General features: G+C 42.3%; 1 protein-coding gene across 2 annotated transcripts in view; it reads left to right on the top strand.

The window, feature by feature from the left end:
- The window catches only part of dync2h1 (dynein cytoplasmic 2 heavy chain 1), a 546351-nt gene that overhangs the window by 183673 nt on the left and 343101 nt on the right, over positions 1–19577 (top strand). For both annotated transcript variants that reach the window (XM_080197215.1, XM_080197216.1), the window contains exons 52-54: positions 1967–2080; positions 7717–7859; positions 15930–15999. In XM_080197215.1, the coding sequence (XP_080053341.1) occupies positions 1967–2080; positions 7717–7859; positions 15930–15999 (327 nt within the window). The remainder of the gene's footprint in view (positions 1–1966; positions 2081–7716; positions 7860–15929; positions 16000–19577) is intronic.

The raw sequence follows: 19577 nt of genomic DNA on the forward strand, positions 1-19577 counted from the left end.
ACTGGGCCCCTGGTGCTATGAGGCAACAGTGCTAACCACTGTGCCACCATTCAGTACCATTTGAGATTCCTCAGATAGTGACGTACTCTGTGTCCATATGCAATGAGATCTAACTAACATACAGGCTTCTGCCGATAAGTGGCACACAACATTTACACCACACAAGTGAATACAATAACCATCTCCAACAAGTGAGAATGTAACCATCTCCATATGACGTTCAGTGGTATTACCGTGACTGAATCCCCCAACATCAACATCCTAGGGTTACTATTGACCAGAGACTTAATGGACCATCTCTGTGGCAACAAGGGCAGGTTTGAAGCTGGGAATTTTATAGTGGGTAACTCACCTCTAACTCCCCTGAAAACTGTCTACCATTTGCAAGGAATAAGTCAGGAATGTGATGGAATACTCTACACTTCCCTAGTTGAGTACAGCTCCAATAACTGTCAAGGGACTCAATATCATCCAGGATAAAGCAGCCTGCCAGCACCTTATAGACTCCTTCCACCATTGGTACACAGTAGTAGTTGTTACCAGTTGCACTGCAGCAACTCACCAAGGTTCCTTCAACAGCACTTCACAAACTTGTGATCTCTTTCATCTGTACGGGCAAGGATGGTAGATGCATGGGAATGCCACCAGTAATGTTCACCTCGAGGTCACACATCATCTTTCAGTGTCACTGATTCAAAATCCTAGAATTCCTTCCCTAACAGCACAACTGATATACCTACATGAACTGCAGTAGTTCCTAAAGGAGGCTAACCATTAATTCTCAAGGCAACTTGTGTTGCCTTATCAGCATCACTTACATCACATAAACAAATACTCATGGCTGAAGTTATTGTTCTTACTTACTCACTTGCTAAGCATTCTTCAGTTATAACAATGAGGCAGTGAAAGCAGAAGATGTTCTTTTATTGACATTTCAAAGCCATCTTATTTATCTAGGAAAGCCTGTTGTTCCAACATGCACAGAAGTTTAATTATTCACTTTTACTCCCCAGGATTTCAACATACAACTCCCATCAAATCTATGAACATCCACCTAAAAGGCCAGATTTGTATTTTTGGTGTACAGTCTCATCTAAGAGGCAACATCTTTGACATTGCAGCACTTCCTTCCTGTTGATATCAGTCTAGGTAATGTTTCTAGAATCAGGCTTGAAGACACACCCTGACCCAATGTTAGCTCTCAAATATAACTTCTTCTTTTCCCTTTGATATATTTATGGAGTTCAGGAGAACATAGGAACATAAGAAATCTGAGCTGAAGTAGGCCATTTGGCCCATCAAGTCTGCTCCACCATTCAAACAGATCATGGCTGATCATTTACCTCATTATTCCCTACTTTCCTCATCTCCCTTAAGGTCATTAGTATCCAGAAATCTGTCGATATATGTCTTGAACGTGTTCAACGATTGAGCTTCCACAGTCCTCTGGGATAGAGAATTCCAACGAGTCACCACCCTCTGAGTGAAGACATTTCTCCTCATTTGAGCCTTAAATGGTCTGCCCCTTATCTGAGAAAGAATAAAATTAATTGCTGTTTTAGTATTAATTATCTTGATCCCACTTCACAAAGTTTAGCTGGCCAGAAAACTTTTTTTTCATATTTAAAACATAACATGTTTGAACTTCTTAAACAGAGGATTCGATTCAGCATCCATGTATTCTTTCTGGTGCCATGTGTTCTTTCTGGTGCTCAGCAGTCTGGCTCTTTTTCCTCTCTCCTTTTTCTAAAACCAAAGTTATTTTAAGCCATTTGATTTGGGAGAACGTGAAGAATATATGAACATAATTTATTCAATTAATAAGATTATTTAGCTGTGTTATCCAAGAAGGATCGTGTATTTTCTTGATTCAACACTTGTTGCATGCCTTCTGTTTATTTTTGTCTTTCACAATCCACAATAAGCCAGTTGCTGAAATATAAAAAACTTTTTTTTTACATGTTAGGTGAAGTGCCTGGGCTCTATACACTAGAGGAACTGGAACCAATTCTATCACCTTTAAAAGATCAGGCCTCACAAGATGGATTCACTGGACCGATCTTTAATTACTTCTCATATAGTGAGTAAAATAAAAGTCTTTTTTTCTATGATGCAACAGGGCACAGTTGTGCAGTTATTATGGTGCTGGACTAGCAACCATTGTTTTCAAATTCCACCATGGAAAGGTATGAAATTGAACTTGATGAGCATAGTAATTTATGGGCATACATTCACAAAATGCCACAAAAGGCCAACAAAAGCCAATGCCCTACAGGGAAAGGATTCTGATTACTGTTCCTCGTCTAATCTAATTCCATGTGAAGGGTGTAAACTTATGAGCCCCGTGGAGAGAAATCCAAAATGAGACTGTTGGGTTGGCGGACAGGCTTGCTTGTTCTCATCATGAGACAATCTTGCAGGAGGTGAGTGGGTAATGTAAGTGGCTTTTCTCCTGGCAAAAGCCAAAAGGCAATTCATGATAATTAATGGGACTAGATTGAGGGCACTGCCAGGATCTGCCTGATAGTGGATGGGCCCCAATTGCAGAAAAGGACTGGCAGGTACTTGGAGGTGTTGACCTGGTTGCCAACTGGGGATCAGTGAGACTTCCTTTATTTATTTCCAATTTCACTCCCTCCCCACTTCATCAACTCAGAGCTCATCTTAAGAGATTCTCACGTTCTTCTGCTGCCTCACAAGCCAGGGACCCGGGTTCAATTCCTGGCTTGGGTCACTGTCTGTGTGGAGTCTGCACGTTCTCCCCATCTCTGCATGGGTTTCCTCCAGATGCTCAGATTTCCTCCCACAGTCCAAAAGACATGCTAGTTAGGTGCACTGGCCATGATAAATTTTCTCTCAGTGTACCCAATAGGTGCTGGAGTGTGGCGACTGGGGGATTTTCACAGTAACTTTATTGCAGTGTTAATGTAAGCGTACTTCATAGAACACTACAGTGCAGAAACAGGCCCTTCAGCCCATCAAGTCTGCACCGACCACAGTCCCACCCAGGCCCTTTTCCCATATCCCTACACATTTACCCGCTAATCCCTCTAACCTACACATCCCAGGACACTAAGGGGCAATCTTAGCATGCCCAATCAACCTAACCCGCACATCTTTGGACTGTGGGAGGAAATCGGAGCACCTGGAGGAAACCCACGTGGACATGAGGAGAATGTGCAAACTCCCCACAGACAGTGACCTGAGCCAGGAATTGAACCCAGGTCCCTGTAGCTGTGAAGCAGTAGTGCTAACCACTGTGCTACCCGTGCTGCCCTACTTATGACACTTACAAATAAACTTTAAACATGGGGGGATTTAAAAGCTAAATGAGAATTTGAAGTTAAAGTGTTCTTAGAAGAGTAGTCAGTGATGGTAAGCAAGCCCAGACGAGGTGAATGCGTGAAATTTGATGCAAGTTAAGAAATTAAGAGCAGAATTTTGGATAAGCATAGCTTTATTTTTCAATTTTTAAACCATACTTTCACAGGATGTGGGTGTCAGTGATTGGGCTGGCATATATTCTACTTTTTTCCCACATCTGGTGGTGCACTAGTTAGCATTTCATCTGTTTGTGTAGCTAATAATTCCTAGTACAAGTTGTTAGTCTGTGGCCAGAAGCTTATAGTCTCTTACTGCCAGCTACTGGTGTGTTGGAAGGATTTGCAGGTTGACATACTCAACCTGTTTGACCATGTTATGCATGGTCTTTCTTGGCCATCAAGCTCTGGGGTGGGCTTGAACCTGGGGCATCTTGCTTAGAGGCAGGGACACTACCCATTGCATAAGACCTCTTGTCAGCATAAATTATCCATCTCTGATCACCTGTGAGAAGGTGGTGATGATCCACCTTCTCGAACTGTTTCAGACCATTTGGTGTAGGTACACCTTTAGTGCTTTAAGAAGGGAGTTCCAGATTTTGAATTGGTAATAATGATGGAATGATGATATAGTTCGAAGTCAGGATGGTATATTGCTTGCAGATGGTGGTATTTCCGTGGATCTGCTGCCTTTGCCCTTCATAGTGACAGAGGCTATGGAATTGGAAGGTGATGTTGATGGAGTCTTGGTGAGTTGCCACAGTGCATCTTGCACGCGGAAAGTGATACACATTGTTGATAATATATGTCTGTGGTGGAGGATGTGAATATTTAAGGGAGTGGATGGGGTTGCAGTCAAGAGGGTTTTGTTCTGGATGTTCATTAATCCGGCAGAATTCACAGACTTGGACTTGCTCTTGTAGCCACAGTATTTATCTGGCTGTTTATGTCATGTGGGAAATAGGAGGCTGGCCAGGATCATATTCGAATTATCAAGTCCGGAGATAACAAAGGCATGAAAGTTTCAGCAGCAGATAATCTGAGGATGGGTGGGAAGGTGTAACAGTATTACCGAGGTAGAAGTAGCTTATATTGATGATGGTGTGGAGATGTGATTAGGAAATCAGCAGATGAACACATCCTTTTGGAGGGAGATGCTGTGAAGAGCTGTGATGGCCAATTTATTGGCAGAGTCTTCAGGGACAAAGTTGTGAGTGATAAGGGGAACAGGAATAAGGTTGGCAGGATTAGCTCCCAGGACACGTAAACATTAGGGAAGAATAGGATGTGGCAGTTGGGAACATAGAACATAGAACATTACAGCGCAGTACAGGCCCTTCGGCCCTCGATGTTGCGCCGACCAGTGGAACGAATCTAATGACCCTCTAACCTAAGCTATTCCAATGTTATCCATATGCCTATCCACTGACCATTTGAATGCCCTTGAAGTTGGCGAGTCCACTACTGCTGCAGGCAGGGCATTTCATGCCCTTAGTACCCTCTGAGTAAAGAACCTACCTCTGACATCCGTCCTATATTTATCACCCCTCAATTTAAAGCTATGTCCCCTCGTGTTAGCCGTCACCATCCGAGGAAAAAGACTCTCACTGTTCACCCTATCTAATCCTCTGATCATCTTGTATGCCTCAATTAAGTCACCTCTTAACCTTCTCTAACGAAAACAACCTCAAGAATGTTGCTTATTTGCAGGTGCATAGTTTAAATACGTATCTGAAAATAACAAGAATTTCCCCAGAAACCTATAATAAATTCTGAATAGCACACTGAGTGTGCCTTTGTCTTTGGGGTAGAATGTGCACATCTGAGTTGGAAAATGCATTTTCAAAACCCACTCCAGGCAGTACCAACACGCAGAGATTCTATTTGCAATGCTAAAATGCTGAAACTTGTTCAAGATTAGGTTTCATGAAAAATTAATATTGATTTGAAATGCAATCTTTTCCAAGAAGAGATTTTTAAATTCTGCGCTTATTTGCATTGAACATCTGGATCTAAAATGCAGCATTAACACTGGTGGAAAGGTATAATTACCATGTAACATGTTTATTTAAACAATTTCCATTAAAAATGTAGACATAAGAATTTAGTATGGAAAATTGAGGGCCTAAAGTACTATTTTTGGGATTGACTTACACTAGACCAACTTGATACAGTTGCTTTTTTCCTTTAAACTTCACTTTACCTGAAGACTGTATGTAGTCTTGCCTCCCTATTGGAACTAGTCCAAGTACAAAATACCATATAGGGGTAGAAATTTGTCACAAGAATTGGTGCAAAGCAGATAGTATCAGATTGTCCACTCATCAAACACTGGCTGGGATTCTCCCAAAACACAACTAAGTGCCCAATGGGTGAGAAGATGGGAGAATTTCCTGCCCCATTTTTGGCATACTTAACTGAATGAACCTCCCACACTCCATGCAATGCAGAGTACCTTAGAGTGATTCATGCTGAAAAGTAGGGGATGGGGCCCCATCCTGTCCGAGAGGAAGACAGCATAATGCTGAGAGGGTCACTGCGCATGGGCAGGGCCAGGGTGCCAGGTTGACATTGCCCAAGGGGTACCCTTCTTTCCCCCGACCTCTTGTGGGGGAGGGCCTCAATGGCATCTATACCCACCAGTGGGATGAGGACACATATTCCCCGTTAGTGGGGAGCAGTTGTAAACCTCATTGGTGGGAACCACTCCTGACAGGGGGAGGGTGGGGGGAGGATTGTTAATTTCCATATGATAATGATTGCGCAAAAAAAATGCTTCTTGGAGATTCGCGACCAGCCGAACCTCCTGAAAATCTGTTGTCTCCTGGCCCACTGCCCTGCTTGAGCATCTAATCTATGTCACCTAAAAACTACAGTTAGACCCACACTTATGCCATTATGGAGAACCTCTCTGTCATGGCAAAAATGGTGGAAATGTTTGAAAATTGGAAGTCCCACCCAGAAACACATCATTTCCCATTTTTGCAGCATTGGAAACGGGGCCGAACACATTTTTGAAGGCAGCTGATCACTTAGATCATCAGCTGCCTCCACTGAAGTGTACTATGGTAGGCCAGGATTGTGAAACCCATATGTGAAAATTAGATCAGGTAAGAACAAGTTTACACTTGATGGAATCGTTTGAGTAGCCAGGTACACCTTTAGAGAGGTGAATCCATTTGGATCTGGTCCCACGACACCTTTGGGGGAATGTAAAATTCCCATTGGTGGAGGTTGATGCCCTTTGGAGCTATTGAAAGTCAGCAAAAATGTGTAGAAAGTGCATAAATGCATTACTGAAAAGCTCATTGGAACTGTCAACAGGCCTGTTAGGAGCACCTGTCAAGGGGAACCAGTCAAATGGAGCGGTCAAGGCATTAAAGGTTCAGCCCATTAAATCTTTGAAAAAATTATCTGGGCTGATAAAAATAATTGATTACATGCTATTTAGAGTGTCTTCCATTTCACATCTTAATTGACAACTACAAGTCGTTCTGGATTCTTTGGTGTGGGATTATGAATTCCAATGTTTGTTATTAGGGATTGTGCATTTGAGGTTAAAAAAGGTTTTATTTTGTTACAGAATTGCAAATTTACAATATGGGATTTTAAAAATCATAGTGAAGTCTACAACAGACAGTTAGAAGCTTATTTTATAGGGCATTATCTTATCTCACCTCTGTGAACTTTATTTTACCTCTTTCCTGCATGGGCCCTGATGTCTGCCCATGGTGGATAATAGGTCAGTTAGTATTGTAATTGTTGGGACGAAATGTGGAGGTGGGGGCATAGTTGGCATGAGTTGGCACAGGGGCTATATAAGGCCATGGGGTGACATGGGCATAACTTGGGGTGGCAAGTGTGAGGAGGCAGGGGCAGAAGGACAGGGGAATGGTTTGGCATTTAGGCCCTGAGGGGCCATGTGGGATGGGTACAGGGCATGAGGTGGCATAGGTTGGCGTGATTGAGGTATAGGTGGCCTGAAGAGCGTGGGTCAAGGTGAGCTTTGGAGGGATATTTTATGATTGAATCCTTGTTTTTTCATTTTTCTACACAGCTTTTGTGTCCCAGGGCAGGTTTTCCATTCAGCCCACCTCTGCACCTGTCAGCCTCTTTCCTTTTTCCCAGGCTTCCTGCCCCAACTCCTGTTGTAGCCAGATCGCACAAACCAAAAATCCAAAATCTGGCCAGCATTTTTAAAGTTCGGGTTTGCAGACCCCTGAATTCTTCCCTCTCTGCGTACCTGACCTGGGAGCAAAAGTCTGGCCTTAGTTTTGACTACCAGCGGGCAGTGCCAGGGAAGATTGTTTACCATTCTATCTAATCTTGCAATTTTTATTAATATAAAAGTTATATTATTACTATAAAAAGTAGACTAAAATACTTCTTTTTATAGGAATTCAGCAGAACTTGCATGTTGTCCTGATAATGGATTGTACCAACTCCAATTTTACAATTAACTGTGAAAGTAATCCAGCTTTTTACAAGAAGTGTTCAGTACAGTGGATGGAAAGATGGTCTAATAATAGCATGAAGAAAGTAAGTAGAGAACTTTGAAGCACTACCCATTATCCTTGTAAATATTTAGTTGTAGTTACATCTCTTCCTGAAAATATGATTAAGCCTTAAAATAGGTTATGTGTTCAGAGGAAAAATGTTTTTTTATGCTCCCAACTAGAAACCCACCAGTGGGGGGTGGGAGGGAGGAGGGAATGTGTTATATATTTAAAAGGGTTGCAGATTGCTTTAAGAGCTGATCATGTTAATTGATGGTGATGTCATTCAGGTGCTGCCACAGGCTGGTGTTTTACTTTCAGTTTTTTATTTGTACAGTTAAAGGTTCCAGAATAAATTTGTTATTGTTGCTTTGAATCCATGTGTGCAAACCACATTTTTTCTTTCTGTTAACACCCCCAACATCTAACATAGTTAGGACATTACAGGGTGAAATTCTGCTGATAGATTCTTAATTGAACTTAGATCTCCAAGCATCTTAATGCATAACCATTTTTACAGTTTTATTTTCACAGCAGATTGCATACTATCAATTGTACCATTTGCAGTATTTTTCATGAGATCTAAGAAGAATGAATGATGGTAATTTATCTAAATTTCATGAGGCTCCAGTTTTGTTTCATTCAATAATTCCAAATGGACAAAAGATAGATTGGAGAATGGAAAAGTGAGAATGAGACATTTATAATGTCTCCTTTGAGGAAAAATTTGGTTTCGTGAGTTATTTTAATTTCCATTCAAGAATTTATACAACAAATATACGCTAGGTTTACTGTATTATAAAGAAACATTTGAGGGTTCAGCATAGCACTATGAAGATTTGCACAACGAATAACTAATTTGTAACACAAGAGGCAGTCAAGGGCTCTGATCAGAGATTTGTGAATTTACCAACAAAAAACACGGTTGCAGCACCATGACAATGTTCAGTGTGTTTGTGGAAGAGAACAGGGACTGGTCTGAATATGTGGAAAGGTAGGAATACTTTCTCTTGGCAAATGGAATTGCAGATGAGGGTAAAAAGCACTGAATTCTCCTGAATGTGGGTGGCAAAGACTTACAAGCTAGTGAGGAATTTAGCAACATCACAGAGACCAGGGGACATTTAATTTATGGATTTAGTTGCACTCATTCAGAATCACCACAGTCCTAAGCCGTCAGTGGTTGTTCAGCTTTTCAAGTTTCATAATCATTTTTGGAAGATGTAATCATCTATTGCTGACTTTGTTGTTGAATTATGCCAGCTCTCTAAAAATTTGGAGCAGTATTGGAGGACATGCTTTGCGACCGTCTAGTCTGCGGCATTAATGAGGACAGTATTCAGCGTGTTTGTTGGAAGACGCGATAAGAAGGATCTAGAAATTTTTCAGGACATGGAAATGACTGCCAGCAATGCAAAAGTTATTCAAAAGGCCATTGATGGTGCACGGACGACTGCAGTGCGGCAAGTAAAGAAAGAGGCTACAAGCAAAAGAGTGAAAGCAATGGAATGTTTCTGATATGAATCGGTACAAAGTTCTAGATGCTGTTGCACACAAAGGGTAATTTAGCTAAGAAATGCAGGGGTGCTAAGAGCAAATCAAAGGCTGAGCAAGGAAATTCAACTTTGAAAATGCCTCAGCTGGTTATGCATTACCTGGAAAGCTCAGAGCAGGCAGAGAAGTACTCTTAGAATATTTGTTCCTATTCTTGAAAGTAATGGTACGTACAAGTGGTACAAATGTGGGGATTACAAATTTATTAATAATCAGGCCTCCCAGCTGGACACAAGATCCTTTTTCAACCCTTGCGGGATGCAAGATGTTCTCAAAACTTGACATAACTTGACATACCAGCAGCTTTTGGTAGAGGAGGATTCAAAACAATATGTCACAACACTCACAAGGCTTTGTTCAAATACCTCGTTTTTGGAGTATCTTCCAGTCCTGTGATTTTTCAGAGGACAGTTAACAATCTTGCAGAAGATTCCTCATGTAGGTGGATGACAATCTGATTACAGGGCAAAATGAAGAGAGCCTAGATCACGTGCTGAAGAGATTTTCAGAGGCAGGATTGCACCTGAAGAATAGCAAGTAATTCTTCCAGACACAGACTATAGAATGTTTGGGTCACAAAAGCACAGTGCAGGATCTGTTCCCAGTGGGAGCCAAGGTCAAGGAATCAAGGAATCCCCATCCCCAGAAGTGTGTTCAAGCACAGGTCATTTCTGGGCATAGTAAACTATGGGAAGTTTCTGCCAGACCTTTCTACAGTGTTGGCGTCAGTGTATCTATTACTTCACAAAGAAACAAAATGGAAGTGGGGGCCAGAACAAAAGGAAGCTTTCAAGGACATGAAAGCTTTCAAGGACAATAAAGACGGATGGCATTTGAATCCCAGGAGGACCAATATCTTGGCAGGAAGGTTGGCTCGGGCTACTGGGAGGACTTTAAACTAGAAAGGTTGGGGGGAGGGAATCAAGATGAGGTGACTGAGAGCGAGGAGGTTAGCTGGCAAGTAGAGAAGGACTGTAGACAGTGTGAGAGGGAGGTTAGACAGGTGATGGAGAAGGGAAGCGCCCAGACCGAGGGTCTGAGGTGTGTCTATTTTAACGCCAGAAGTGTAGTGAATAAAGTGGATGAGCTTAGGGCGTGGATTGCTGCTTGGGAATGTGATGTGGTGGCCATTACGGAGACTTGGATGTCTCAGGGACAGGACTGGGTACTTCAGGTGCCGGGATTCAGTTGTTTCAGGAAGGACAGGGAGGGAGGCAAAAGAGGGTCGGAGTGGCACTGTTGATCAGGGACAGTGTCACGGCTGTAGAGAAGGTGGATGCTGTGGAGGGACTGTCTACGGAGTCTCTGTGGGTGGAAGTTAGGAACAGCAAGGGGTTGGTAACTTTGCTGGGCGTGTTCTTGGGGAAGAGTACTGAAGGAAGGTAGTGGATTTTCAAGGAATGTTTGTCTGGAGCTCTGCATGACAACGTTCCGATGAGACAGGGAGATTTTGGTAGGTCATGGGAACCGTGGTGCACGAAGGTTGTGATGAACCTAGTCAGGAAGAAAAGAAAAGTGTACAGAAGGTTCAGAGAGCTAGGGGATGTTAAGGATCTAGACGAGTATATGGGCTGTAGGAAGGAGCTTAAGAAGGAAATTAGGAGAGCCAGAAGGGGTCATGAGAAGGCCTTGGCAGGTAAGATTAAGGAGGACCCCAAGGCATTCGACAAGTATATGAAGAGTGAAAGGATGAGAAGTGAAGGGATAGGACCTATAAAAGGTGAAGGGGGAAAAGTCTGTGTGGAACCAGAAGAAATGGCAGAGGTGCTTAATGAGTATTTTGCCTCGGCATTCATGGTGGAAAATGATCTGGGAGGTTGTACTGCAGGTTTGCGGAAGACTGAAAAGATTGTGTATGTGGACGTTAAGAAAGAGGATGTGTTGGAACTTTTAAATTCTATCAAGATAGATAAGTTGCCGGGACCAGATGGAATGTACCCCAGGTTACTGTGGGAGGTGAGGGAAGAGATTGCAGAGCCCCTGGCGATGATCTTTGCGTCATCGATGGAGACGGGAGAGGTTCCAGAGGACTGGAGGATTGCGGATGTGGTTCCTATTTTCAAGAAAGGGAACAGGGATAGCTCGGGAAATTACCGACCGGTGAGTCTGACCTCAGTGGTTGGTAAGTTGATGGAGAGGATACTGAGGGACAGGATTTATGAACTTTTAGAGAAGTTTAGTATGTTCAGAAATAGTCAGCGTGGTTTTGTCAAGGGCACGCCGTGCCTTACAAACCTAGTTGAGTTCTTTGAAAATGTGACGGAACACATTGATGAAGGAAGAGTGGTGGATGTGGTTTACATGGACTTCAACAAGGCGTTTGATAAGGTCCCCCATGCAAGACTTCTTGAAAAGGTGAGAGGGCATGGGATCCAAGGGGCTGTTGCCTTGTGGATCCAGAACTGGCTTGCCCACAGAAGGCAGAGAGTGGTTGTGGATGGGTCTTTTTCTGCATGGAGGTCGGTCACCAGTGGAGTGCCCCAGTGATCTGTTCTAGGACCCTTGCTGTTTGTCATTTTCATAAATGACCTGGATGAGGAAGTGGAGGGATGGGTTAGTAAGTTTGCCGACAACACGAAGATTGGTGGTGTTGTGGATAGTCTGGAGGGATGTCAGAAGTTGCAGCGAGACATAGATAAGATGCAAGACTGGGCGGAGAAGTGGCAGATGGACTTCAACGCGGGTAAATGTGTAGTGGTCCATTTTGGCAGGTCCAATGGGATGAAGGAGTACAATATCAAGGGTAGGACTCTTAACAGTGTTGAGGAGCAGAAGGACCTTGGGGTCCTGGTCCATAGGACTCTTAAATCGGCCTCACAGGTGGAGGATGTGGTCAGGAAGGCGTACGGTGTACTAGCCTTCATTAATTGAGAGATTGAGTTTAGGAGTCAGGAGATAATGCTGCAAATTTATAAGACCCTTGTCAGACCCCATTTGGAGTACTGTGCACAGTTCTGGTCGCCTCACTACAGGAAGCATGTGGAAGCTATTGAGAGGGTGCGGAGGAGATTTACAAGGATGTTGCCTGGATTGGGAGGCATGCCTTATGAGGATAGGTTGAGGGAGCTGGGACTCTTCTCCCTGGAGAGATGAAGGTTGAGAAGTGACCTGATAGAGGTTAATAAGATGTTGAGAGGTATAGATAGGGTGGATTCTCGGAGGCTATTTGCCAGGGCTGAAATGGTTGCCGTGAGAGGACACAGGTTTAAGGTGCTGGGGAGCAGGTACAGAGGAGATGTCAGGGGTAAGTTTTTCACTCAGAGGGTGGTGAGTGAGTGGAATTGGCTGCCGTCGGTGGTGGTAAAGGCAAACTTGCTGGGGTCTTTTAAGAGACTTCTGGATGAGTACATGGGATTTAATGGGATTGGGAGTTATAGGTAGGCCTGGTAGTTATGGAAATGATCGGCGCAACTTGTGGGCTGAAGGGCCTCTTTGTGCTGTTATGTTCTATGAAAGGCTGCTATAATCAGCTAATCTGCTGGTTTAGTTTGAGAACTCATTCTGTCATGTGATGCCTCATCCTACGATGTTGGGGCCGTATTCCCTCATTTTCCTTTACCAAACTTACCCACCAAGACATTATTCTCCCCTGAGGCAATTTTCTTGTTTGAGAGACTTTCACATTCTCTAATGAATGTTGACCAGATTAAGCAGTGGGCGAGCTGGGACACAGTTTTATCCCAGTTGAAGAGATTTCTTGTGCAAGGTTGACCTTTGGTTATAGGGGATGATGAATGAGGCCAGATGCAAAGCAGCAAGATGAGCTGAGTGTGCAGGATAGTTGTATTCTTTGGGGGTCCTGAGTGGTTGTATCACCCCCTGGTCATTCACAAGTTTTGGATGAAGTTCATGAGGCTCACCCAGGTGCCTCCAAATAAAAGATTTGTATGTTTGGTGGCCTAATATGGATCAGGATGTGAGAACAAGGTGAAATCCTATTCTGCATGTCACATCAACCAGATGATGATGTCAATAGCACCATAATATCCATTGGAGGAGCCTAATCGTCTGTGGACTTTTATGGACCCTGATGATACCCTGACACTAAGGGGCAATTTAGCATGGCCAATCAAACTAACCTGCACATCTTTGGAGTGTGGGAGGAAACCAGAGCGTCCAGACGAAACCAGACATGGGGAGAATGTGAAAACTCCATGCAGACGGTCACCTGAGGTTGGGATTGAATCTGGATCCATGGTTCTGTGAGGCAGCAGTGCTAACCACTGTGCCACCATGCTGCCTGTATTAATAAAGCCCAGGATACTGTATTCTTTATGAACTTCTATTTCAAACTGACCTACTATCTTCAATGATCTATGTAAATATACACCCAGGTATCATTTCTCCAACACTCCCTTAAGATTTGTATCCTTTAGCTTCTATTGTCTCTCTGTTTTTCCTACCAAAGTACATCACCTCACAATTCTCCACATTGAATTTCTTCTGCCACCCATTTGCCCATTTCACCACGTCTATGTCTTTTACAAGTTCTACACTGTCCTTCTCACAGTTTACAAAAATTTCAAGTTTTGTGTCATTTGCAAACTTTGAAATTGTTCCCTGCACACTAAGATTTAGATCATTTAATACTTATCAAGAAAAGCAAGGGTCCCAATACCGACCTCCAGAGAACCCCACAATAAATCAAACTGTTTGAGTATCGACTTGTGAATGCTTCCAATGCATACTAATCACAGGCAATGAGAGGAGGAGAGACTTCTTGTTAGCTATGCTTTTTTTATATGATAGATAGTAAATACGTCCCCGTAGAACCATAGATCTCTACTATGTGGAAAGAGGCCCTCCAGCCCATTGATTCTGCACTAGTTCTTCGAAAGAGCACCCCTCCCAGGCCCTTCCTTCTGCCATATCCCCATAACCTCATGCATTTACCATGCCTAATCCATCTAACCTACGTATCTTTTGACACCAAGGGGCAATTCACCATGGCCAATCCACCTAATCTTTACATCTTTGGACTGTGGGAGAAAACCGGTAAAACCTGAAGGAAACCCACGCAGATGGAGGGCGAACTCCACACATACAGTCACCCAAGGCTGGAACTGAACCTGTGTCCCTGGCATTGTAAGGCAGCAGTGCTAACCACTGCACCATCATTCAGTTTGAAATTTCCGTTCATTGAAGCATTTTTCTCAGTGCCCTCCCCTCAATATCTGAGTGTCATGGAATTTTAAACAAAATTTGCATACAGCTCAGCTCAAGTTTTGGCAAGCTTTTGTAATCGTTTTGAAAACAGTAGTCCAGAAGCAGGCCCTGACAAGTAGCCATGCCTGCAGAGTAAATTAATCACCTTTTGAAGTTTCCACTTGTTTGCAGGCCTTTAAGAATGCGAAAATTGAGCTGAAACTTTTGAGCATGACACAAATAGGTATTGTGTTGAAAGATTTTGAATTATTTCCTTTTTAAAGTTCGCTATCGCACTCACAAATGTATCCCAATCTTATTAGTAAACCGCTTTGCATATTTTTAAAAGTCAAATTCAGTAATTTAAAGTCAGATTGTTCATAGGAGGCGCATTGGCACTGGGATTCCAATTTTTTTGTGTGGACTCATTTTTCACTGAATTACTTTTCCAATTTCCATACTTCAATTTACCAAGGGATAATTTTAAAGCCAGATTTAAAAACAAAAACATTATAAATCTCTGTCCAATTATGTTGGTTTGTGGCTGATTTTATTTTCATTATGTAAATGAATTTGAGCAGAGGCACAGTGCTGTGGGGAGTGGGGAGCGAACAGAACATTACAGAGCAGTTGTAAATTGCATTGCAATAATCAATTGCTCCTAAACCAGAACTCTTTCCCAGTGAGTATAACCCAACAAATGTCATTAATAATAATATAAGCATAGTCTATGAACAGCAGCAATTAGCACTTTTAACATAAAAATTCTAAGATGTTTTGCAAAGTATCAGACCCAGGCAGCTGTAGGCCGCTCCTCCAGTGTTTAGGGTGAAGGTAGAATTTGGAATGTGCAACCAAAAATTGGGAATAGTGTAAAGCAGAGTGAGCAGATATTGGCTGAATTTTACTACCCCCTCCGTTACGGAAATCAGAGCAGGCGAGGGGCGGAGAGTGGATAGGTCCGTTGAATTCAGGCAGGATTTTATGACTTCAGGATGAGCAAGGCCATAAAATCCCCTCATTGTGTGGCTTAGGCTATTGCTGAAAGCCAAAATTATCTCCACAAGTTACTCCATGTAAACCGTATTTAAATGCCAGCTGTCTGTTTCAATAGTATGATTAATTGTTTTGTTGGGAAGGAAAGCCAGAAGCCTTTATTATTCCTTGAGGTGCACATACACGTTCGTTAGATTTAAAGATTATGGATTCCAGCAACAGCCACCTGCTTTCTCTGGTCTTTGAATATGTTTAATTCATTCATCAGGGCATCATAACTGTCATACTACTACTACATCTATTATTTCTATATAGCTTTGTTCATTGTTTTTACTTGCATCTGTTTGGGGCTACAGATGTGTATTGTGAAAAATTATTTAAAATATTAATAACTTACAAAAAATCCTAATTTTTTCAGATTCCAGAAATGTTGCTTTCATTGAATGGCCGAGAGAAGAAAGAAAAAGGACGTAGAGGTTCAATTTCTGGTCTGTTCATTACTAACGTGATATGTGATTAGTGGAAATTAAATTTAAGTTCATAGAAATTCATCTATCTTCTGTTGTACCTTAATTGGAGCTAGAATTGAAATTTAACAATTCATCTGTTTCATGTTTTAATTATCTACATTGGTGTGAGAATTGAGATTTTTGTACGTCCATATTCTGTGGCCGCATCAGCAATAATCCAATTAAATATTGGAATCAGTGGCAGATGAATGCCAAAAACTGGTTCAACTTCAATCAGCATACATTCTAAATCAGGTTCCATAATGACGCATTTATGGATTTTAATTGTTTCACTTCAAAAATTTATGGGTGGGATTCTCCCAAAAAAATTCTAAGTGTCGAACTCACATAAAAACTGGAGTAAATCCCGCTGTTTTTTCCAGTGGGTTTTTCAAAATGAATCTTACACACTTTGTGCATCACAGAGTGCCCTTGCATGAATCTTGTTAAAAGTCTGTAGGCGGGGCCTATTTCTGCTGGAGAGGCTGGCAGCATAGTGCTGAGTGGGCCATGGCACACACACCGAGATTGGCGCATACTCAGTAGACCCGCACTGCCAGTCTCCTGATCATTGACCAACTCAATTGCTTACCAGCCTCGCGACTCCACATTGCTGGCCATGCAATCACTTCCCCACTGCTCCCCCAACCCACGCTGTCCCCAGATGGATAGCCCCAATCGTTGGCCTCCCTCCCTCTGTCACTGCTGGATGCAGATCGGCAGTAGGATTCCCCAATTTGCACCCTCCCACTCCCCGCGAGGCAGAGGCCCTGCCCCTCTAGCTTCACCCATTTAGCACTGCTTAGTGACTGGTGGGCAGTGCCAAGCTGCCCCTGGGCATTGTGACTTTGCCCCTTGGGCAGTGCCAGTGGGCTAAGTTGGCACAACCAGACTAGAAATGCCCACAGGGCACCCCCCTTACACCTGACCTCCTGGGGGGCCTCCCTGGCCCCCCCTTCAATCCAAAGGGATTGGGCCACCAGCTCCCTGCTAGTTGGTAGCTGTTATAAACCCTGCTGGAGTGAAACACCCCTGGCAGAGGTGGAGAGGTTATCAGGCCTGGAGATTTCAATCCAGGGTCCACTAATTATATTTAAATCACAATTTAAATAATTTATGCAGCTCTGTGCTGATTTCTGGTGCGGAGCTGATGATGCCAGAAATCTGGCGGTTGAAGACATGTGGAGAGCATGGCGCCCAGTGTGAAGCCTGCTACATGGCCTTCGCTTGAGTTTCCCAGCCCACTACGCAATGAGGAGAATCATCCCCTATATCTTTACACCAAGAAATATGCTGCTGAACCTTTACCGCAATTTTTTTCTTAATTGATAGAAAATTATAAGCTTTCGTGCTGAAATGGTTGTTTGCTTTTACATTCTAGTTTATTATTTTACTTAAATTATTTTCTTTTGTACACTTTGTGTGTCCTGTAGCTGGAGGGAGACCATGATCCTATTAGAAAGGATGGAGTAGAATTATTTCTGAGTCAAACTGTAACATTTTAGCTTGGCACTTTAGTGCAGCTAAATATTTTATAAAATTCATTGGTATTGAGTTCTATTTCTTAGCAGTCAATATTATGGAACAATTAATGTTGTTATTTAATTAAATTAATTGATACTGCCCAACCAAAAACTAAATGCATCATTTCAAAACATCTTATTCAGTCATGGTTGAATAAATCGGTGGTTCCTGGGCTATTGTGTAATTATTAGTGGGGAGTTTTCATTTGTAATTACATAGAAGTTGCATTCCATGATATACTATCTTATGAAAAATGCTTCAATTAATAGAAACAGAATCATTTCTATTGCTAGGGATTTTCAAAAAAATACTAAAGGTTCCAATCAAACTGAAGTTGACATCTGGCTAGTCGGAGGACAGACTAATAGTATTAACCTAAGTTATATAGGATAATTTAATTTTAAGTGAAATAGGCATGTTTCACTTTTACTATTCATGGCTACTAATGGCATTGTGGAAGGATAGTATTTAAGGAACAGATTGTTTCTTTATCTAAAAATGTTGGCAGAGGTTTTTCAGCCACATGATTGGAGATTAAGTCTCTCCTTTAAACCCTCCTGTTTGATGAGACATTTGGTCCCATTATCTCCCTTTTTCGGCTTTGAGTCTATTATTATCTTACACCATTTTAAGTTACTTGGAACGCTTTCTGTGCTCAAAAGCTGTATAGAAATATAAGCTGTTACAGGATAGATTTTTAGCAAGAAAAACCTTGGAGTTTTAACAAATGTTATTATTTGAAGAGAGACAGAGAATACCAATGAAGTTATTCAAATTTGAAGTAGAAAACAGTAAACTTCACCAGGGCTTGAGTGATGCACTAGTCTGCTTCAGAGGAAGGCTTTGATCTGATCCATCAGTTTGTCGTCTAAAAATTGAATGTGAAAAGAATTGTGGAATCTGATAGTTCACAACTGAGGATTCTGGGAAAACATATAGGGGAAATTGACAAAATCTTCCAAAATTCTGTTGAAATTAAAACTGTACCGTAGGAATGGAGGACAGTTATTGTGACCATCAAGTTCAAAAATGGAGGTGAGGGTTCTCCGATCTTGTTTGCCTCGTCACTGTTGCCAGCAAGACTGGAGAATTTGGCACTCAGCCCAAACTCCATTCACTGCAGTGGGACTGGAGAATCCCAGTTGCAATGGGGTTGGATAATTAGAACTAGAGATGATTATAACCAGCAAATTTTCGGCCAGTTAGTTTTATTTTATGATTGTTTAATTGTTTAATTCGCCAGAATTGATACAGTGGCTTGGAAATGCTTGCCAAACAAAGACAATCAGCACAGATTTCTAAAAGGCAGGTCTTGTTTCAACAGCAACAGTAACTTGTATTTTTGAGCACCTTAATATAATAAAATGTCGCAATGCGCTTCACAGAAGAATCATGAAGCAAAATTTGATACCAAGCCACATAATATGATATTGTGAAGATGGCCAAACACTTGATCAAAGATATAGGAGGGAATCTTACCAAAACATGGCAGAGTGTTGTCTCCGGAGAGAAAACTGGCATGTTTTCTCTAGAAAAAATGATTTTTTTTCTTTCCAGATTTTATGACACTCTGCCAAAAAAATCAAGGGGACTTGTTTCATGTTTTCACACAGGGAGCCTAAATACGCTGGTAAAACTCCACTCACATTGTCTGCACCTTTAAGACTTGATTAGCTGATTAGCTGTAGAGACTTGCATTCTAATCAGTATTCTGTAAACTGTGTGTGCCTTTATATGCCCTGTTTGTGATCAGAACTCCCCACTCACCTGACGAAGGAGCAGCGTTTCGAAAGCTAGTGGCATTTACGACCAAATAAATCTGTTGGACTTTAACCTGGTGTTGTGAGACTTCTTACTGAAACTCAGCTGCACAGAGATCAGGGTGCCAACTTTAAAGAGTGCCCCAATCAGAAGCTGAGTAAACCTACCTGCCAGCTCACCACAGAGGTCTCAGGGGCTCCACCCCTGAGCCCCTTCCCCATTCCCCTCCCCTCCCCAGTCGGTACTACCCCCCCCCCCCCCCAAACTCCCAA

The sequence above is a fragment of the Carcharhinus amblyrhynchos genome, chromosome 10, assembly GCF_965287045.1.
Source record: "Carcharhinus amblyrhynchos chromosome 10, sCarAmb.v2.hapA, whole genome shotgun sequence".
Taxonomy (NCBI): Eukaryota; Metazoa; Chordata; class Chondrichthyes; order Carcharhiniformes; family Carcharhinidae; genus Carcharhinus; species Carcharhinus amblyrhynchos.